The following is a 21641-nucleotide window of genomic DNA, read 5'->3' as shown; positions in this document are numbered from 1 at the left end:
GGCGGCAGGCAGGGAAGGGACAGGACCAGGTTTGCTTTTCAGAAGAGACTGCCTGGCAGTTCCAGGAGGCTAGACTGTAGGAGGGGTGGCAGGAAGCCAAGAGGTTCAGGTGGGGCCTTGGGGGAGGGGCGGGGCGGGGAGAAGGAAGTAGGGGCAACTAGAGGTGCAGGAGCTGCCACTTACCCTGACTCACCTGGGCCCTGTCCATTGTAGCTCCGCCCTTGGGGCCCAGGCCTGATGCCAGCCTTGCCCAGGGCTCTGAGCTGAGGTTCGTGCGGCCTCTGGGGCCCAGGTTGGGCCGGTGACTCATTTCTGACCGGTTTTAGCTGAATAGGACAGTTCTATCTTGCACCTGAGCTATTTGTCTCTCCTCGTCACAGTTCAGGGTTTTGGCCCCAAACAGCAGCACATGACAAAAGGATTTCCGGAGGTGGTTTATGGGACTTTTGCTGAAATAGTTGAGTGAACTTCACCTGCAGCCTTATAGGGAGCCGACCCATTCCTCCGAGCTCCATGCTTCTCCCTGGCCTGTTCTAAATCAGGGGTGGGGCCTGGTCCTCATCTGGGTAGGAAAGACCAACTGTGTCCTTCCAGCAGTGGGCCCGAGCTCCGCTTCAGGCCCTGCATGCTGGGTGATCACTGATCACTCTGCAAGGACATGCCGCCTCCTCCAGGAAGCCGCCCAGCTCTCCCTGGATGGTCCTGACTAATGGGGTGCAGGGAGCATGGAAGCCCAGCTCCATTGCCTGGGGTTTTGACAAACTGGAGATGTAACTACCAAGAGCCCCCCCAGAATCAGACCGTAGCTCCCCTCTGTGGGACTCGGCCAGAAATGGGGTCGCTTGTCGTCCCCTCCCCTCTCCTGCATCCCGCTCCTTTCCCGGCTTGTCCTGGGAGCACCTCCTGAGTGCCTCGCTGCACAGGAATCTAAATCTGCTTCTGGGGCACCGACCAGGACAAAATCCCACAATTTCCTCCTGTGGTTAGTTAGCTCGTCTTCACCACCCGCCTCAGCAGCTCCATCACACTCTAGAATGGAGCCCGCCAGGCCCCACCAACCTCTCTTCTGCAGGAAAGTTCCCAGAGGAAACGCCCCCCCACCCCACACCCCGCCCACATCCCTGGTTCCCTTCCTCCCCCCACCCCCCTCCTCAGAGGCGAGCTCCCCTCCACCCCACCCCTCTGCACCTGCAGTCCGGTCTGCACTTGGAATCGTGCTGCCCACCCACCTCACAGCCTCCCTGGGCCTCGGTGGGTCCATCTGCTTAGTGGGGTGCGGGGCGCTGGACCGGGGTGAGCACTGCTGTTCCGGTCCTGGAGCCCAGCTCCCTGCCCCCACCCCAAACTGAACTATCTGAGAAAAGAGGAGCCAGCTCGTTTAAGAATGAACAGTTGTTCCTCGCTCACAGAACCCTATACTCTGGCTGTTACAGCTCATTACTAAATCTCGGCCGTGCCCTGAGAAGGATTAAGGAACCGGCTCTGGTGAAAATCCCTAGCAGAAATAACATGCTCCCGCCACAGGGAGCCCTGGAAATTTGACTGCAGTAATCCTGGTAATCCTCTCCTGGCCCTCGCATTCCGGCGTCTGCACCCCAACAGGGGCGGCCGCTTGTGGGCGCTTGCCTCTGCCCGGTTGGCAAAAGGAGGACCCGAGGCCGCAGCCTTCCGACGCTCGCGCAGCACTTCGGCCGCCCGGTTGCCGGGGAAGCTTTGTTAGGTTGACTTGCCCGAGGAAGGAACCTGAGTCCAGACAGCCAGAGGCCTTGCTGCCCCGCCCAGAACCTGCTGGTGACTCCGGCAGGTCAGTGTCTCCCCACCCCCCCCAACTCTCAGTTTTTCCATTTGAAAAATGCAGTTAGTATTCGTCTTTGCAGAGGTTCACTCACAGAGAACACCTTTACCCTGTGTCCACCCTAGCAGGGGCCTGGGGCCTCAGCCTTGGTGTGGCTGCTGGTCTGTGGGCAAGATGGGCAGGGTGGGGGAGCAGTGAGGGCCAGAGGACAATGCCAGGTGTGTGTGGCAGGGGCCACATGAGCACAAAACCTGAGGCTTGCAGCCAGCATGTGAGGGTTAGGGCAGGAGCAGATGCTCCCCGAGCTGCCTGACATCTGAGGCCATGAATGAACCAGCAGCTGGAGAGGCGGTGGTGGTTTGGGTCATGGGCAGTCATGGGTATTGTGGTCAAGTGCTTCGGTGTCAGTGTGACCTGGGTTTGAGGCCCGGCTCAAACTCAGTGACTTTGGCTGAGTGGTTCCACCTCTCTGAGCCTCACAGTTTTTTTCGGTTTGGTGGTGAAGACCACAGTGTGAAGCCCAATGCAGGGCTGAGCTCAGTCTGGGTAGAGGTGGCACCCCACACCCCTGAGTCCCCCAGGCTGGGCCCTCTGTCCCCTAGAAGAGCAGGACAAGGAGCTGAAGAAGAGGCAGGTGGCTTCCTGGGCTGGATGGAGGCTGGAGAAGAGCTAAATGTGCGGGTGACCCAGGTCTGCGGCTGAGCTAGGAAAACAAGGTGGCCCTCCCACCCCTCCCTCGGCCCCGGTGAGTCCAGCCCCCAGAAAGCCCGTGGTGCAGGTCCAGCTGGGCCTCCACCCTTCCTCAGGGAGGCCTTGGCCCCTCGGCCTGAGGTTCTACACACTCACCCCATCCCTGGGGACACACCTCACTCCAAACCGAAACTCAAACATATTTCCCAGGGGCCTGGGCTGGCTAGTGGGTTCCAAATGGCCCTACTACTCTCTGCAGCCAGGACTCAGGCCCCTCGTATGGTAGCGAGAGCTTCCAGCTGCCGGACGGGAGCCCAGGCAGGGGCCAGGATGAAAGCCACATCGCACCTAGCTCGGTGGGCATCACCAGGGAAGTTCTTTCTCCTTTCTGGGTCTCAGCTTCCATATCTGTGTAATGGGCAAGTAAGAGATCTCTGAGGTCCCTTTACAGGTCATTACAGCCGTTGTGCTCTGTGGCCCAGAAAGGGGAAGGGAGCCCAGGGAGAGCTGAGACTAGAGCCCAGGCATCTGACCCAGGCCGGGGCTCTAGGACCAGGAGGGCGAGCAGAGGGAGGGCCCTGAATGATGTGCTGTGAGTCCTGAGACTGTGAAGAGGAGCCAAGAGCTCAGGGCTATGGGTGCAGCCCCTAGCTCCCCCTATATGCCCCACCAACATGTCTCCCCTCCAAACACAAACTGGGGCAGGCACCGGGTCAGGGAAGAGAGGAACAGATAATTTAGAGAGAATCTACCTCTGACCCTGATCAGCTATGTGACCTCAGGCAAGTCACTTCACCCATCTGTACCTCAGTTTCCTCAGTAAAGTGGAGGCCCTGAAATCTACCTCCCTGGGCTTCGCAGGAGTGACATGAACTTGGTGTGCGGAGGGCTCGGCCCGGATCCAGCACTCACTAAGTGCCAACGCTCACTCCCTGTCTTGGGGCCTCTCCCCCTCCTCCTGTGTCATCATCTGGCCTCCTGCTGGGCATCCACCCACCTCAGCTGCTTCTATTTTCTTCTCCTCTCTTTGGGCACATGCCCGTGCCTTCCAGCCTCCAGTCCTTTGCTGATGCTGCTCATTCTGCCAGAAATGCCTGTTCTCCCTCTCTCATCCCCACCGTTCCAAATCCTATCACCTTCACTGTTCATCAGCTCAAATGCCACCTCCTCCAGGAAGCTTCTTCTCCAAGGAGCTCTGTGCCCTAGACAAGAACACAGATGACAGGGCCACCACAAGGGGCTGCTCTCTACCCACAGTGGCTTCCTCTACCTTGGTCTGGGTCCAACTCAACACCCGTAGAGCATTTTCCTCCCCTGCTCCGCAGTACAGGAAAGTGCCCACTAGGTGGTGATAAAATGACATTCCCAGCGGGGAAGATTAAAAAAAAAAAAAGGGGAGCCCAATCCCTCCCTCATTCATTCATTTCTTCACCAAGTATTTACTAAGCACCTGCCGCGTGCAAGGCTGTAGCACGTCAGAGGTAAACAAAGCAACAAAGTCCCTAGTCTCGAGGCTCTTATGTTCTAGTGGAGAAGGGGGTAAGAGGGGGCAGACAAAAAAATAAGGAAATAGATGAAACAAGGAAACCCGAGGCAGCCATGAGGGCCGTAAAAAAAACTCTGGGGCCTGCTTGTATCCAGACCTATGAATGAGCATTTCTCCAACCAACAGCAGGATGGATAATCAAAGCATCACTTGAAGGCTCTCAGAGCCTGGCCAAGTCGGAAATCCCTAGCCCCTTGCTGTCCAAAATGCAGCTCGTGGACCAGAAGCGTCAGCATCACACAAAGGCTGCCTCAGAGTTGGGGGCGACAGTGCTGTGCCCAGCATGGGGGGGGGCGCGCTTTCCCATCTGCTGCCTCCTGCAGCCCTTCCCCGTGGCCTGGGAGGCAGCCACAGTCTCCTTGGCTCCCACCCTGCAGCTGCCTCCTGGCGGTTTGATGTTCAGGTGTCTCTGGGCCATGTGCCAGGACCGAGTCATTCTCTGCCTGAGTGGGTGGGGTGAGGGGGCTAGGTTACCAGGTCAGGCCTGGGGCACTGGGGTGGGACTCCGACCCAGAGGACCAAAGCTGGACCCTAGCCAGGGCTGGGGGCCAGTGGAGAGGAGAGTGGGGCAGGTCTCCAGGACAGCTGGCTGGGGCCCAGAGGATCACTGGGTCGGCTCCGGCCTTCAAAGCTTCAGACTTCAGAAGTCACGAGTGGGGATCGGGCCAGACTACCAGAACAGATGCCCAAGGGATAAGCAGACCCCCCTAAGCCAGGCTGCCTTCAGCCAAGACCCCTGAACACTGAACACCCCTGACCAAGGGCAGGGGGTGTTCAGGGCCTGGATCAGGGGAGGGGGCTTCGAGGAGCAAGTGCCACAGTTAATGGGAGGGAAGGCCGGTGGGGACAGGGCGGCAGGCAGTGCCCGACATGGCCGTGGCTTGGGCCTGTTACTTACCCTGGCCAAAGGAGTGAGGCTGAAAGTCCACCCCACTGTTCCTGTTTCCGGGACGCCCCTGGGGCCCCGCCACTGCACTTGGTGCACACCAACCACCATGGCAACAAAAGACTGTCCCCATTCTGTTGTTTGGAAACCAAGGATCAGACAGAAGATGTGCTTTGCCTGGTGTCACCCAGTCACTTTGCAACCAAAGCAGGGCTTCTGAGTCAACCTTGTTCTCACAAAGCCTCAGAAGTGACACAAGACACAAGCACTTAACCTCTGCTTCTAACGGGGACTTTGGATGTGTCCTTGCCTGTATCAACGCGCTACCGCTGCAGAACAAACAGCCCCACACTCCGAGGCTTAGAACAGCAGCCCTTCCCTGTCTCTCTGTCACAGAGGATTAGATAAGACAGCTCCACAGAGCAGAACACAACACAACATTCAGAAACAAACCCTAGGAACCTCCAGTTTAGGGTGTGATAACAGTAGAATTTCAAATCACTGGGGGAAAGATGGGTTATTTCATAAAAGGTATTGAACAACTTGCTGGCTGTCAGAAAAAAGTAGAGAGATCAACATCTGTATAAAAAATTAAACCATAAAAGCCCCAGGCCTACAAAGCATGAGAGATATGTTTTGTTTTGTTTTGTTTTGTTTCTAACTCAACCCCATGTGAAGAAGCTTTTTATAGGTGTGGCAGTTTTAGATCATGGCCCCCAAATTCTTCCACACTCTTCCCACGAAGAGGCGGCACCATGCCCCTCCCGGAAGCTGGCTCTGTGACCGTGTGACCAATGGGATATGGCGGGAGTGACGCAGCACTATTTCCAGGCTCAGGGCTTAAGAGACTGACAGCTTCCCCTTTCTGTCCCTTGGAATGGCCCAGGCTTGGAGCCCAGGCGCCAGGTGGTGAGGAAGCCCAGGCCATACACAGAGGTCCCACGTAGGTATTTGCTCAGGCCAGCAGCCCAACATCGACCTTCAACCTTTGAGTGAAGAAGCCTGCGCTGGACTCCAGCCCCAACCACCATCTGACTACACAACCTGGAAGCGTCTGAGCAAGAACCTGGAGCTGAGCCCAGCCAGCCTCCAGAACTGTAAGAGATGGTAACACAATGGTTGCTGTTGCTTTAAGCCTCTGTGTTCTAGAAGCCTTCATTATGCAGTAACAGATGCCTGATACACCACCAGTAAGTGCAGCCAACCCGAGAAGCCATTAGAATAAAAAATTTCTGCATTAAAAATAATCAACAAGGTCAACAAACAAACCAGGAAAAAGACCATATTTGCAACTTCTATTTACAGACAAAGGGCTTGTTCTCCACTGTACAAATAGTTCCTACAAATCATCAAGCCAGGGATGCCCCCAACGCACTTGACCAGGCAAAGGGCATCAATCATAGTTTCCAGTTTATAGTAATGTAGTCTATAGACATGAAAATGGCCCTTAAATGAATAAAAAGTGCTGAACTGGGCTCAAAAGAAAACCACAAATTAAAATTGCAAGAATATACCATTTAAAAAACAATACCCTGGAGAAATATGTGCTTTCACACATTACTGGTAGGAGTGTAAACTGAACAACTTCCTTTCTTTTTTTTCATCATTGCCTTTTTTTCCCTTTTTATTGTTGTTCATGTGAAGTAGTCTCCCTTTCCCCTGCCCACTCCCCATGCATCCCCACCTCCCACCCTTGACCCTACCCCCTCTGGCTTTGTCCATGCGTTCTTTACACCTTGAACTATTTCTATGAGAAGCATTTTATCTGTATCTATGAAAATTCATAGTGCACATGCTTTTTGACCCAGCAATTCTGCTTCTGGGAATTTATCTTGCAGATGTATTTACACATGCGCAAACCAACATCTGCCAAAGACTCATCCTTGCAGTGCCATAATTGTAATGATGGAAATGACCCGAGTGTTCATGCGTAGGGACGGTGCGTTATTCACTCCCCCAGTGAAATGCTCTGCATCGATACAAAGAGGTACCACTCTGCACACTTCAGTGAGAAAACTGGGAAATACAAAGTGTATGTGCTTCCATTTATGTGCAAATGTGTGCGTGTGTGTGAAGCACCTCTGAAAAATGTGGCTGCCCTGGGGAGAGGGCCTGAGTGGGGGAGAGACAGGGTAGGAGGGAAAGGATTTTCACCTTGCACCCTTGGGAATGCGTAGCTCATTCACTTATTATCTATTTCAAAAACTAAGAAAACATTCACTTAAAAATAGTACCAGAATAACTAGTTAACCATCTGGAAAACAGTAAGAACAGCCCCACCTCAAACCGTATGCACAAAAAGTTTCAAGTGGAGCCAAGATTTAAATGTCAAAGTGAAATTATAAAAGTCCCACAAAAACTTCTTTTTCTACTGTCATTCTGAATTTTTGTACACTGCACATTTCAAGTCCCCTGCCGGACCTGACCCTGATCTTCACCCAGTCGCCCAGGTGTCTCCCAGGCTGCCACTTCCAAGCCTATGTATGACTCTGGAACAGCAGCCCCAGCCCCCGCCTGTCACTGACCTTCAGACTCTAAACCACCCCCTCCCAGGCCCCTCCCCCTGAGCACCCTGAACAGCCGGAAACTCAGCCCCTGCCCAGCTGAACTCAGCTGCCTTCTCCACTACCCCCAATGCCTGCACACCCCCTGGATATCCACCAAAGTGACAGCCTCCTCCAAGAGTCCTCCCCAAGCCAATGCCTAAAAGTCGTCCCTCACCTGTCCCCTTCACATCCTGCTACAGACCAAATGTTTGTGTTCCTTCCCCAATAAAAATTCAGATATTGACTTTGTGATGATATTAGTGGGAGGGCTCTTTGGGAGGTGGTTGGGCCCTCATGAATGAGATTAGTACACCAATAAACGAGGCCCCAGAGAGTTCTCTTGTCCCTTCCACCAGGCAGGGACACTGAGGAGACAGCCCTCTGCAAGCCAGGAAGGGAGCTCTCACTTGGAACTGAATCTGTGAGAAATAACATCTGTCTTTAAGCCACCCGGTCTGTGGCATTTTGTTGCAGCAGCCCCAATAGATTAAGACACCTCCCCGCTCCCACGGGCTTGCACAGGGGTTAAGAGCTTGGGTCTGGAGTCAGGGTGCCAGGCTTGAATCTAAGGTTTGCCTCTTATGAGCTGTGTGACTTTAATTAAATAAGTGCTCTCACCTCTCTAGTCCTCAGCTTCCTCGTCTGTGAAGTGGGAAGAGTAACAGTACGTGACACGTTTAAATTGTAGTGAGCTATTACTTCTAGTTCTTAGCACAGTGCCTGGAACTTGCTAAGAGCTCCCTAAATCTTAGCTATGAATTAGATGATCAGCTTTACCCGGTGAAAGCCAGGCCAGACTTCTGACTCCTCTTGAGATAAGACCCTCCCCCTCCCAACCCCTCACCCAGTCCCTCCTCCTCTGCCCGAGGCTGGCTCCACATTCTGGCTCTGCCCATCATCCATTAGCACTTTCGGGCACCAGCAGGGTGCTTTGCTTTGGGGCAGGGGACCCACCGATGTGTCACGCCCCCTTCTGCTCTTGGTGGACAAGTTTTCCCTGTGTCCTCATCTGTCCTGGTGTGTGGGAGGAGCTGGGCCCAGTTGCCTCTCCTGATTAACAGAGGTTGGGGCCTGAAAAACATCTCACTGTGTCAATGTTTGAGGTATTTCAAAAAGTGTCCCTGCGGTGGCCTAGCGGTGCAGATGACGGTGTGTGGGTATGACATTTATTAATGTGTTACTTTAAGAGAGGGAGATGGCAAAGTGGAGCACTGGCCTGGATTCTGGGTGACCTGGGGCGCCAGCTCTGGCCTCTCCTGAAACTTGCTGTGCAGCCCTAAGCTGAAGATGTCACCTCTCGTATCTGTCTCTGTTTCCTGTCTGGGCCTGGAGGAGGCAGAATGGATTAAAATAAACTGAGCTGAGGAGAGACCACCAGGCAGGGCTTTTGCCCTCACGGTGCTCCCAGGCCTGGGAGCAAGCGCAGGAACAGCCTCCAGCAGAGAGAAAGGCAGCAAAGCTGAGGGACAGGCCTGGGCCCTCCCACTTGTCCTGAGACTGGCTTCAGCATCTGCATTTCTGCCCAACTCCAGGCTCTGGGGGACCAGCGTGTGGGTTTCCTAGGATGTGGTACTGGTTGCTAAGCACCTACTGTGTTATCTGCTATCGTAAGCACTGTACATAGTTCATCCTCTCAAGAAGCCATGAGTCAAGCAGGTACTACTCATTGTACACGTGAGGAAACTGAGCCACACAGAAGTTTAATGACTTGTTGCTGATACGCAGCAGAGCTGGGAAAACCAGACAGTCTGGGTTCAGAGCTTGAGCTCCTCACAGCTCTCCTCCACCACCTCTGTGCTTGATGGACACCTAACAGCCCGGGGCCCATGCACATGTTGCTTGTTTAATAATAATCATGGTATGAGCAGAGGTAACTGCTCATAACCGTATTGTGTAGCTGCAGACTGAGGCTTAGGAAGAATATGAGCTGTCCGAGACCACGCAGTTTGCAAATGGACACAGATTCAGACCCAGTCCCATCTGACTGAAAACTCCTGGTCGTCCCATGACTCCGCAAGGCCCCACCCAGCACCTTGGCCCTTGCCCTACTCTTGACCTGCCAGTCACCTGGTGACAAGCAAGTTGGGCGGCCCATGACCAATTAAACACCACCCCCCAACTGTGGGTTTCATATGGAGAATTGCAGCAAGTGTTAAAGAGGCTGTTGCTGGATTCAGAGGCCCTGATCCGGCCTTCTGTGTTCACGCCTTCTGTGTTAGGCCAGGGTCAGAGCCCAGTTGAGCTACCAAAGGTCCCTGCTGAGAACAGTGGGACCATGATAGAACAGACCTGGGAACGTAGTCAGGGCACTTGGGCCCTAGAAATACGGACAGTCCCTGCCAACATCCCCGGCCCAGGAACAGACACACTGACCGCTGTAGGCACCCGGAAAGACGCTCCGAGTCACTCACACAGGACTCTGGGTCCCTTTACCCACTCCAGCCTCCAGGCACCCCTGTCAGTCCCCGAGCTCCTGGGGCAATGAGTGCTCACAGGGAGGCCTGGGGTCAAAGGGCCCCAGAACCAGTTCCAGCTCCATTAAGGCTGGATGGCATACCCACCCCGGCTAGAGGTGCCCACTGCCCGTGCAGGAACGCGCACTCACTCGCCCCGCCCACATCCGCCCCGCCCCCTCCAGCCCCCGCCCGCTCTTTCCGAGTCCCCGCCCCTAGATTGAGTACAGCTTCCGGCCCGCGGGGTCCGAGTCAGTGTCCAGCGGGAACAGGTCGGATGAGGCCAGTGCGACTCATGAAGGTGTTCGTCACTTGCAGGATTTCTCCCGAGGGCAGTGCAGCGCTCGCCCGGGCCACCGAGTAAGAGCCCGACGCCCCTTGCCTCTCCGCATGCCGAGCCTCCCTGCACCGCCGGCGTGGGGCTGGAGTGGTGTCGGGGAAGGGGCTGCGGAACCCCAGGCACCTTCCCGGGATCTGGGGCACCCCCGCACGCAGGGTGTCTCAGCGTCTCCGGGAGCTACTTTGGGGGCGCCCGGGAGGGCGAGCTGGGGGCGTTCTCCAGAGGCCCTCGTCACTCTAGGTGGGGAGAACCGGGCCTTCAGAGGGTCACGAGAGAGCCAGCATTCTGCTTTTGGGCCTTGACTGGGCTTTCCAACCTGAGCCCGGTCGGGACGGTCTTGGTGTTTGGGGGAGGCTTAGAGAAAGTTCTATGGGGCCTAGCTTTCTCCAGGCCCGTTGCAGGGACGCGTGAGTCTGCACTTCCCCTGCTGCTTGCATTGGGGGTGAGGAGAAAGGGCTGGCTGGAACTCCTCCCAGTGGGCTAGGGCCAGAGGGAAAACCCGCTCAGGAAGCAATGTCCGGGCTGTTAATCCTTTAACTTATAAGGTCACTCGGCAAAGTCAGGAACCTTGGCAGTCACCAGTCTGGTCCTTCACACGGTGGGCAGGGGCCTTTGGTGGCACCTCTTAAATCGAACCTTGCGTGCCAACCTTGCCAAGTGTTTTATATACATAAACTCTTTTGACCTTTGCAACACTTTGAAGTTGTACTGTAATTCCCATTTTAGAGATGAGGAAACTGAGGCTGGAAGAGGTTAAGTACGTTGCCCAAAGTCATACAGCTCTGCATGTGGCAAGGCTGGGATTTGAACTCAGTCTGTCTGACTGCAGTGTGAACACTGCATTATACAGGTCTGCACTGCCTACAACCAGGCAGAAGGTGGAACCCAACCTCAGAGATTTGCTCATTTGTTCAGTGCAACAAAATCTTTGCTGAGGACTTGTCCGTACTCAGCATTGAGGGGGAAGAGGGGAAGGCAGAAACAATGGCAGTAATGGCAGTAGCACAGCCCAGCACCATGCTCATGGAAAGGAGGATAAAAGGTGACCTGGGGCGCGGCTCGGTTGCCCACATGCTGCAGCAGGGTGTTCTGGGACACAGGTGCCGGCAGCTGTCCTGTGTTGGGCACATGTAGATGCTCCATCTGTGTTGGCTTCACTGAATTAAGTGTTCAGGGCTGGGAGACTGGGCAGCACCCATGAGGAGACACTCAGCCCATAACTGCACCCTTCGTGTTGCATGGCTTTCTTCGATCATGTCCTTTCTGGCCAAGTCCAAGTATGAGTTTTCCATTTCATGGACTCACAGAACAGGACAGGACATGCAACAGGACATGGAATCCAATCCCATTTGCTGCAGGAACCTCCACCCCCTGCCCCCACCTGGCCCCAGGGAGCGGAGGAGGGTGAGAAAGCTGTCCTGTGTTGAGATGAGGTGTCCTCATGACTTCCCTTTTAGGGTAGGCCCTTGTCAGCCCTCTGTGTGCTGTGAGAAAACTTCACCCTCCAGCCACCCTGTCAGGACAGTTCTTTTTTTTTTTTTTTTTTTAATAAGTATTTTATTTACTTACTTTTAGAGAGAGGGGAAAGAAATGAGAAAGGGAGAGAAACATCAGTGTGTGAAACATACATCAGTTGCCTCCTGCATGTGCCCTAACCTGGAACCAAACTGGTGACCTTTCTGTCCAAAGGCCAGTGCTCAATCCACTGAGCCACACCAGCCAGGGCTCAGGACAGTTCTGAAGTCGTCTGTACATGACCCTGACTCCCCTCAGCCAGTTTCAGGCAGTCTGAGGCCCGTAAGCAGAAGGCAATGTTTCTTACTCTGAGCTGAGGGCTGCAGATGAGGCTGGGGGACTTTGGGCACCTGGGAGGATCTACAGGGCTGCCCTGCTTAAGTGGTCTTTCCTTTGCCTCAGCTGCAAGGTGGAGCAATGGGATTCAGATGAGCCCATCTCCAACAAGGAGCTGGAGCGAGGCGTGGCCGGGGCACATGGCCTGCTTTGCATCCTCAGTGAACGCATAGACAAAAGGCTCCTGGATATCGCAGGTGTGTGCATTGGGAAGGTCTGGGTGGTGTCTTGGCCTGTAGGCCATGTCCGCCTGCCGCTACTGGTTCCCCCAAGCAGATCAGCAGTGACCTCTCTGCATCCTGAGGGCACTGGCTGCAGGTTGGCCAGAGGGAGCAGTTGTATGTAGCTCCATCGCTACATGCATGGCTGCTCTCTCTTGCTGGTGACTCCCTAGAGGGAGACTTTAGAGGGGCAAAGACCATGCATGGAGGCAGTAAGGTGTGCGGGAGAGCATTTTAAGGTCCCGGGCCCTTGTCTGGTCCTGCCACAGCCTTGGTTTCTGACCTCCAGCAAGGAAGGCCCTGCCCCTCTGGACCCATCTAGAGCAATGGTCCCCAACCTTTTTTGGCATCAGGGACAGAATCATGGAAGACAATTTTTCCACAGACCTGGGTCGGGGGGTTGATGCGGGAGACAGGAGGTGGAGCTCAGGCTATAATGCAGGTGAAACTTTGCTCCCCGGCCTGCTGCTCACCTCCTGCTGTGCAGCCCAGTTCTTAACGGGCCACAGATCAGTACCCGTCCACGGCCAGGGGCTTAGGGACCCCTGATCTACACCATGTGGGAGGGTTTGAACCTCACAAGGAAAGGTAAGAATGATGCTTTTTCTACACAACAGGAGCCAATCTCAAAGTCATCAGTACAATGTCTGTGGGTGTTGACCACTTGGCTTTGGATGAAATCAAGAAGCGGTAAATGCAGCATGGGCTCTAGAAGGGGGCCTGGGGTGTGAGGGGTGACCAGCAGAGATGGAGGAGGAGGAGCTGAGTCCTCATTTGTTTTTATTTTGTATTCCTAACTATTCAGTGGGAATGTGAAGTGGCTGATGATAAAGTCTGTCTATATGTACACAGGCACTTAAAATAAGCCTAGGTCAGAAACAGGGCGGGTACGTGTCTGGCCAAGTAGCACCCCTCTATATTCGTTATCTTTTTTGACCCCCGACAATAACCCCTTGAAGTAGAAAAGGCAAGTATTATTATTTCCCTCTTTAAATGAGGACATTCAGAAAGGTTAAGTAGTTACTTGCCCCAGACTTCAGATCCTGGTCTCCCATCTTCCGAAAGTGGGAGATCATCAAAATGGAATGAGGGCTGACAGTTACTCAGTGCTCATTTGTAGCTCTAAGCTTCCTGGCAGGCAGGGCAAAGAGGAAACAAAGCAGCGCCATGGGAATGTCCCGGTGATAGAAATTGGTGAAGGTGCTTGAAGCCAGTGTTACTTCCAGATGCTTGATTCGTAGTGGGATCCGTGTGGGCTACACCCCAGATGTCCTGACAGATGCCACTGCAGAACTCGCTGTCGCCCTGCTGCTCACCACCTGTCGCCGGCTGCCGGAAGCCATTGAAGAAGTGAAGAAGTAAGTCAACACCTGGCTCTGCTCAGCAGCTGGCTTCTGAGTGCCCAGTGTCATGCTGGCCCAGATGTGATCCCTGTCCCCAGATATGCCCCATCTAGTGAGGGGGGACAGACTTAGCCACAGTACTACAGTACAAGGCAGAGTTGAAATAAACAGGGCAGGAAAGCAAATTGTGAGAGAAGAGGACAAGGGAAGTGAGGAGGTGGGGGAGGAGTGTGGATCCGGGAAGGCTTCATAGAGGAGGCAGCAGGTGGAGCCCCATTCCTCACACCTGGTGCAAAAATACAAAGGCTCTGACAACTGAAGGTTGTTTCATGAATCTTTTGGCAGCAAAACTTGAACTAACAAGAGGCTGCTTAGTGGTTTTAATTTCTCCAAATCAGTGTGAATGTTTGTGTCTCGCAGATACACCAGGGTGCTGGGTACGGTGCACCACCCCACATGCTGCTGAGGGGGTTATATAGAACATAGCGTGTGCGTTTCTGAAATCTGGCTTGCGGGTTTGGGATCAGGAATTTGGATCTGCTTATCCAGAGCCAGGGGAGGCATTCCAGGTGCAGGGCCTGGCCTGAGTAAAAGCAGTCCCCCCTCTGAGAATGCAGACCAGGAGCACGCTGGGAGCATGGCTGTGGGCAGCCCAGGGGCAGAGCTGGACAGCATTGTGGGGTTGATTAGATATGGTGCTGAAAATCCCACTCACCCTTCTACCTGGGGTGGGGGTTAGGGTCTGTACCTTCAATGGAGGTGACTCAAGACTGGCTCTGTTCCCCTGCCCACCCAGGCAACAGGGGCTGGGCCCGTGGCTTTACATGTTGTTGGTTAGATCCTGAGATCTGGGTCCCCAGCGGCTTTAAAGGGAGAGTCACTCCTGCTGCTTGTCCATAGCGCTTAGTGGCCCTGGGTACGGCTTATGCCTCTGTCGGAAGCTGAGCGGCACCGGTCCCTTGGCACAGTCGGGATGCGTGATATGCATCTGCACAGCAGAGGCAACTGTGGCTGGATTTCCTGTCTGTCTCTCCCTTGCATGTTTGTTTTTGTGATTAATAGGTGGTGGGATTTCTAGACACCTGCATTTCAAGCCCAGTGATCCACATAATTCCAGTGAAGTTGTACAAAATAATTTCTTGGCTAGAGAACAAAGTTCCCCCCTAATGAAGTAGCCCCTGAATAGCTAAAAGTTGATGGATAACAGCCCCTTCTCTACCTTGGACAGGAATATATATTAATTAATTCCAGACAGGTAAAGAAGCAGGAGAAGCTGGTTAACTATTATAAACTAAGCATGTAGAAACAATTACCAAGGAGTCAGAGTCCATATTACATAAAGTAACATTTTAAACAGAAAGATAGATAGCTAAGTTAGACATCACAAAGGCCTCATAAATTTTCTAGCACCTCCGCTCAGTCTAGCGTATCCTTTTGCCCCATGCCAAATTCTAAGAACTTTAATAAACAATAAGACATTTAAACTCTGTACATACAGCTATTTCTAATTGTCTGATTAATGGCTTTCCTGGTCAAAACAACCTTTGTTTAACATAACTGAAACTATGGAAATTCTTGTACTTTTCCTGGTTACCTCTGTATTTGTTTTTTCTGCTTAACTGATCATGCCATGTACCTGTTCCTTTAATGTTATGTATCAATCTCTATAAAAATAAAGCCTAAATCAAACTCTGAGAGTTTGGTCAGACCCACAGAGGCTGGCTGTTCTCCAGCATCCAACCGAGTGTCTGACTCTTCGTTCATCGCCTGCATCTTCCATCCTTCAGGGACCCTGAGACCTGCCGAGGCCGGACCCTGGCACCTCTCAGTCCTTTGACCTGGAGGGCAGGGCCTCTTCCTGGGAACACAGCCGCTGCCTATGGGTGCTGGGTCTGTAAGTTTTCAGTGGGCCTCTCACCCTCCCTGTGTCCCTCCCCACAGTGGTGGCTGGACCACGTGGAAGCCCCTGTGGATGTGCGGCTATGGACTCTCGGGGAGCACCGTCGGCATCATCGGGCTGGGACGCATAGGTGAGGCCCTTACCTGCCCTCTGCCCATCCCAGGTCACGTGGTTTGGTTTAGGTCTCCAACGCCACGTGTCTGGAAGCCAACAGTCCTTTGGGAAGGGTTATCGCAGCTCTGCATGCAGTGGGTGTATCTCTAATGAGAAGATACAGCTTCATAAAATGTAGGCAAAAAGAAATAAAAAAGAAACACAGGAGTTTCTTAAGAGCTCACCTAGTGATGGAAGCAAGTTGCAAGAGCCAGGGTTCTTTATGATGGTGGCTCCACACAGAACAGGTACACAGGGGTGGCTGGGTTGAGGCCTGTCAGAGGGGTTTGCTGTGGGGAGACTGTGCTCCCCAAGACCTGGGTTCTAGAAGGCATTCGACTCATGCAGACGTAACTCAGGAACGAGAGGGTTCCCATGGGCCAAGCTCGCCTGCGATTCTGCAGATGGGGCGGAGCTGTTTTGCCTCCACTGGCCCCCACTTGGAGAAGCCTGGCATAATGGCCTGGGCTCAGCCAGGCAGCGGTCGGGTTCTCCGGCACCCTGTGTGGTGCGGAGGTGAGAGAAGGGCGTGGCGTGCGTGTGGCCTGTCTGGCCAGCTGGCGGCCCTGCCTCTTACGCTAGAGAGTTGCTTGGAGAAACCCACAAGCTTTGGGGCACGTGCGGAGTCTGAAAACCCAACTGCCCAGGCCTGTCTCAGGAACAGCAGTCATGACAAAGTCTTACAGATTTGCGGCAAGTTGGCAGTTTGACAGTACCACCAAAAAGTCATTGGGGGCCTGGGGCTTCATTAGCAGAAGCAGAAGGTCCCAGGAAGGTGGAAGGGGACTGTTTGGTCAGACCTCTTCTGGGATGCCAGTCCAGTTCGCAGGGAAGGTCAGCAAATGGGCCTCAAGGTGGCTGGGACCCTGTGGGGACAGCAGACAGCACAGGGGAGCTGCGGTGCTGTCTCCGGGTCTCTGAAGGGTTGTCACGTGGACCCCTGCAGGCGGTGTGGGCTGGCTGCGGGCTGGCTATACTGAGGCAGGACCAGTTCACGTTGGGACCGTGCTAATGAGAGCATCTGCCCCCTGCCCCCAGGGTCTCCCGGTCCCTGGAGCCACTGCCCCTGCTTTATGAGGGGTTGGGTCAAGCCGTGACTCCGATTCCTTGTCTCTAGGCCAGGCCATTGCTCGGCGTCTGAAACCATTTGGGGTCCAGAGATTTCTGTACACAGGGCGCCAGCCCAGGCCTCAGGAAGCAGCAGAATTCCAGGCCGAGTTTGGTGAGTAAAACCTTGATTTCCACAGGAGCCCAGCGTGTGCTCCATGATGGCCGAATTGGTGGGCAGAACACAGGGACTCCAGGTGTGTCCAGGGCCTGCCGTGTCCCTTAGTGTTATCCAGTCTACCTGCCTCTGGACAGAGGCCCACTCCGGGGACACAGGGACTTATCCAGGCCATGCAGCGAGTTCTCTTGGTGCCAGGAGAGCACTGCCTCAGAGTCCCTGTCCCCAGTGCACATGGTGCAGGCAGAGCAGCAGGGACGATGACAGAGGTAAGGAGCTGCTGGGAACTGCACTCAGTTTCCTGAAACTGGGGGTGGGCATTACTCACCCCCAGCCCCGGCCCAGGTGGATCCAGCCCTGGCAGGGTGCACGGCTCAGTACGCAGGACCGGCTGGATTCCAGCCATTCCTCACCACCCCCGGCCTGTTGGGCCCTGATGTTAGTGAAAGCCAGAGTGGCCCAGATCCCACTGTGTGACCCTGAGTAGTTCCTGACCCTTTCTGGCCTCAATCTCCCCATCTGTTAGACCAGGGGGCTGGGCGAATGGTGAAAAACACCAGGGTCCCACGAGTGGCTATCAGCTGTACAATTTCAAGTCGGGCGTGTCGAAACAGCGCCTCCAGGAAGCATCCGGGGAGTTTCCATTATGGGAGGGGGAGGAGGGATCCGGCCTCCTACCCTCTTGCTGTCTGTCACCGCACTGAGTGTTCGTCTGATGGGGCCCTGCTCTCCCTCAGTGTCCGTCCCCCAACTGGCTGCTGAGTCTGATTTCGTGGTTGTCTCCTGCTCCTTAACGCCTGCAACCAAGGGGCTCTGCACCAAGGACTTCTTCCAGCGGATGAAGAAAACAGCTGTGTTTGTCAACATCAGCAGGTATCCTGGGGCTGCCTGACATCCCTGGGTCCCCGGGCAAGCCTAGAGAGGGGCTGTCCCTGGTACTGCCATCTGAGGTTTTTCTCCCCCAAGGGTAGATGAGGAGCCCTCAGGCTGAGCTTGACGCTCCCCATAACCTCACAAACCAGCCACCTCAGAAATACAGTGAAGGCCGTGGAGAGTGTCCCAGCTGGGAGGAAGATCCGTGAGAGCAGGGCCTGGCCTGTCTGGAGCCCAGCAGTACCCGCAGCCTTGCTCAGGGTGGCCGGGCACATCACAGCGTGGGGTTAGGGAGTGAGGACGTGAGGGCATGAGGTTCGCAGGCATCCTTGGGCAGCCCCTGTTCCTCTGAACCACAAAGCATGGGACCTGACGACTTCACAGCCCTTCAGGGCTGACCGTCCATTGCACTGAACTTGAGTTTGTCTCTGTGAGTCAGTGACAGCTCACGACTTCGAGCTTCTGGGAAGCCAGACCCAGAACTCAAATTGCCTTGGTTCCTCAAAATGTCCCCAGGGTGCCTTCAGGCCACTGGGCATACGATGGGAACAGACCAACCTCTGTAAACCCTTCCTAGCTGGTGCCCTTTGAACCTGCTGAAATCAGTTTGGGGGCAAATAAAGGTGAGGGAAGAGTGTGGATGAGGTCACCCCCCCACACCCCGCCAAGGCCCTCCACCCCAGAGGTGCCTGTAATTACGGACGTTTAGCTACAAAGGGGGTGGCCTGGAGGTGAGTGAACACAGGGCTCCCGCTGATGGCTGACGGTGTGACGGCTTCTGTTTACCGAGCACCCACACGGTCCCAGAACTGTGCAGGCTGCTGTGTCACTTATTATTGTACAAGTTTATTTAGTGCCCAATGTGAAGTCCCCAGCAAGTTAATTCTTTACTTCGGTGGTTCCGTCATGGGAGGTCAGGCCGCTCACGCGGATGGATGTGGTCGGGTGTGTCACGTCTGCCCTTGGTCAGGCAGGTGACCAACAGCAGGCAGCCCTGCTTCTTGGCGGGTGGTCTGGGGAGCAGCCAGCTCAGAAGCACCTGGATGAGGTCTTGTTCATGCGTCGTACCTGTCTGACAGGTACAGCTTTAATCCTCCCGGCACCCCCAGGAGTTAGTAGGTTCCTCCTGTCTCACAGAGGAGGGACCGGAGACACAGCTAGAAAGGGCCAGAGTCGGGGTTCCCTCATTATAAGGCCTGCGTTGCTCTACAGACAGAAAGTAAGGACTGTAAGACTTACTGCTTTAGAATTCAGTGCCAAGTGCCAGGTTGGTGGGAAAACTCATTCTGTGCGTGGGTGGTTCTGCCCTAAAGGCAAGCCTCAGTGGAGGGAGGTGCGGGGCACCCACATCACTGCCTTCGTTCCCAGAGGAGATGTGGTCAACCAGGACGACCTGTACCAGGCCTTGGCCAGCGGTCAGATTGCAGCTGCTGGACTGGATGTGACGACCCCGGAACCACTGCCTACGAACCACCCTCTGCTGACCCTGAAGAACTGTGGTAAGAACTGAATTTTTGCCTTGCAGTCATCCGCTGCCTGGTGGGACCACAGTAGTTAGAGGTGGCCAGGAGATGCCGTGTAGAGCTACCTTGAGCAGCACAAACACAAAGGGACACACCCAGGGACCATAATGTTAATGCCATTAGAGGCACTGGTGCGTAACAACAGGGGCGGGGCCTCCTGAGCACGGCCTGCCTGGGTCTGTGTCCCTAATGGAGTGAATGGAGGTAGGGCCGAGTGGGTTTGTTTACAGAGAATGGGTTCACTGGGTGTCTTTTATCCGAAGCTGTCATGGGTAGGACCCATTAGTATACATTTGCTGTCACCACTTAAGTGTGGGAAGTCACAGGTGAAATTACAATGCTAATGTTTGTAACCTGGGCCAGTATTCAGCTGTTGCAAACCTGCCCCTGGGCGGTTTGCTCTGTGGTGCAGGGGCTGGTTCTCTAGTTTCTGCGGGGCCAAGGCAGCGGGACTGGGCTCCCTCCCACCTTCCCGTCTGTCCGTCTGTCCGAGTGCAGCCGCAGCAACACTTCTTCACTGGCTGCAGCTGTTCCCCCAAGGTGGCTAACAAATCCGGTTTGCAGTTTTCCCAATACGTGCTTAACCTAACCATTGTGCCCCCTCAGACGAGCCACAGCCAGGCAGTGTCCTGGCCACAGATGTCGGAGTTGCAGCTCCCAAGGGGCCCCCTTCAGTCTGCTCAGCGTGAACAATCCCACCCTTCCCCTCAGCCCCTGGTATTAGGGAGGGCGATGCCCCCGGCAGTCATTCTCTGTGATACCTACGGGCAGTAGTTCTCAAACTGTTGTGTTCCTCAGTCCCCTGGAAGGACAGGTCAGACACAGGGTGCTGGGCCCCGAGGTTTCTGCTGCAGTTGGTCTACCCTGCTCCCGCGCCAGTGCTGCTGGGCCTGGGACCACCCTTTGAGAACTACTGCCCTAGTGTTTTTAGCCTCCTGTTACCTAGTTAGCAACTCTATACCCTAAGTTCTTTATATTAAGGGCTCTCTGTTCAGGTAGTTGGTGTGGTTTCTCACACTAATATATAACTGGTTAGGGCAGTGGGCTGTCTGGGCCAGTGTCTGTCCTTTCTTTGTATTCTGCACTGGAAACCCGAACGGAAGGTCCTTAGCTGCCCTCCCTGAAATGAATGCTCCCATTCTTGTAGCCCTTGGAAGCTTTACTGTTCCCACCCCCACCCCAGCCAGAGAGGAACACTGGCTATGACGTCAGGCCCCTGACCACAGCCAGGAAAACTGCCCCCATCCCCCCAAGGCCTTGGAGTTCGGTTCAGTGCCCAGGTACTGCTTTCAAAAGGCACTCTTTGGAAGTGACCTCATTTGCTCTGCTGTGCTCTCTTGCGTTTCATCCTGTCATTATTTCTCCAGAGAGAAGCCCTGTGGCATCACTTTCAGGGGTGCAGGGTATGGACGAGCAGTTAAAATTGGCACCATTCACTAGCTGGTAACTGAAGGGCTAAGCTCTAGGTATGCCCCAAGGCCCCTTCAGGCTAATGTCCTTTCTTATACTCAGGATACAGCTCTCTCGTCTCCCCTGCTTCTGGGTGTCAGTAACCTGGGTTTCTCTTCCTGTCACTCTGACCCTCAGCCTCAGGGGAGTGCAGTGCTGAGGGACAAGAGGGAAGGCAAATCGAGGAATACCGAGGACGGCTCTCTGCTTCTCACTCGCAAGCCATAGCCATGAAAGCAGGGTCCACTTTGAGGCTCCTGAACCCCCTCTTACCTCCCTCTCTTCCTCTCCTTGCCAGTGATCCTGCCTCACATTGGCAGTGCCACCTACAGAACCCGAAACACCATGTCCATGTTGGCAGTTAACAACTTGCTGGCCGGCCTGAGAGGGGAGCCAATGCCCCGTGAACTCATGCTGTAGCCAGACAGGACACCGGAGGCCAGGCAGGCAATGCCCAGATGCTGTCAGGGGTGGCAGGCTTGACCCGGACCCACAGGGCGGGAGCCAAGCCTGGTCTGTACTGATGCTGCAGAAGGAAGACTGGAGCTGCTGGATGTGCTTGCCGCTTTCCTGGTTGGAAACCCTGGGGCAGAAAGTGTGTAACTATTAAATAATTCTCTGAGACTGTGTTGGCCTGTGACTGGGGGGAGCTAACGGTAAGGCATCTGCTTTTCAAACTCAGGGCATCTAGTGGCCTGCGCATTCAGCTTCCCACCTCCGTTCCCACCCCCTCGGATATTAAGTATGAGAACCTTTCCAGACCTTACTTCTCATCCTCTGCTCTCCTTCACACGTCTGGCCCCGAGAACAGGAAAACCATAGCCCAGTGGTGGCCGTGACACTAGAA

At 54.5% G+C, this 21641-nt stretch overlaps 1 protein-coding gene and 1 long non-coding RNA gene across 2 annotated transcripts; both read left to right on the top strand.

Annotated features, from left to right (window-relative positions):
- Window positions 1-1188: 1188 nt before the first annotated feature.
- LOC128626005 (uncharacterized) lies at window positions 1189-7707 on the top strand. Its single transcript, XR_008389891.1, has 2 exons — window positions 1189-1804; window positions 5804-7707. It is a non-coding gene; the product is annotated as an uncharacterized LOC128626005 (long non-coding RNA).
- A 2440-nt stretch (window positions 7708-10147) lies between these two features.
- Window positions 10148-21418, top strand: GRHPR (glyoxylate and hydroxypyruvate reductase). The gene is made up of 9 exons (XM_037144548.2): window positions 10148-10276; window positions 12174-12304; window positions 12946-13018; window positions 13570-13686; window positions 15613-15701; window positions 16842-16946; window positions 17687-17822; window positions 19191-19321; window positions 21093-21418. Exons 1-9 carry the CDS (start codon window positions 10194-10196, stop codon window positions 21212-21214), a joined length of 987 nt encoding a protein of 328 aa, XP_037000443.2. The 5' UTR covers window positions 10148-10193; the 3' UTR covers window positions 21215-21418.
- The last annotated feature ends 223 nt before the right edge of the window (window positions 21419-21641 follow it).

The sequence above is a fragment of the Artibeus jamaicensis genome, unplaced genomic scaffold (genome assembly GCF_021234435.1).
Source record: "Artibeus jamaicensis isolate MK-2021 breed Jamaican fruit bat unplaced genomic scaffold, CSHL_Jam_final scaffold_1964, whole genome shotgun sequence".
NCBI classification, from domain to species: Eukaryota; Metazoa; Chordata; class Mammalia; order Chiroptera; family Phyllostomidae; genus Artibeus; species Artibeus jamaicensis.
This window is presented reverse-complemented; position numbering and strand designations above follow the sequence as displayed.

Bases quoted from the DNA above. Each gene is read 5' to 3' on its own strand.
- GRHPR (XM_037144548.2), top strand. From the start codon at position 10,194: ATGAGGCCAGTGCGACTCATGAAGGTGTTCGTCACTTGCAGGATTTCT. The intron at 10,277-12,173 runs GTAAGAGCCCGA...CCTTTGCCTCAG, and splicing joins GCGCTCGCCCGGGCCACCGA to CTGCAAGGTGGAGCAATGGG. The intron at 16,947-17,686 runs GTGAGTAAAACC...GCTCTCCCTCAG, and splicing joins AGAATTCCAGGCCGAGTTTG to TGTCCGTCCCCCAACTGGCT.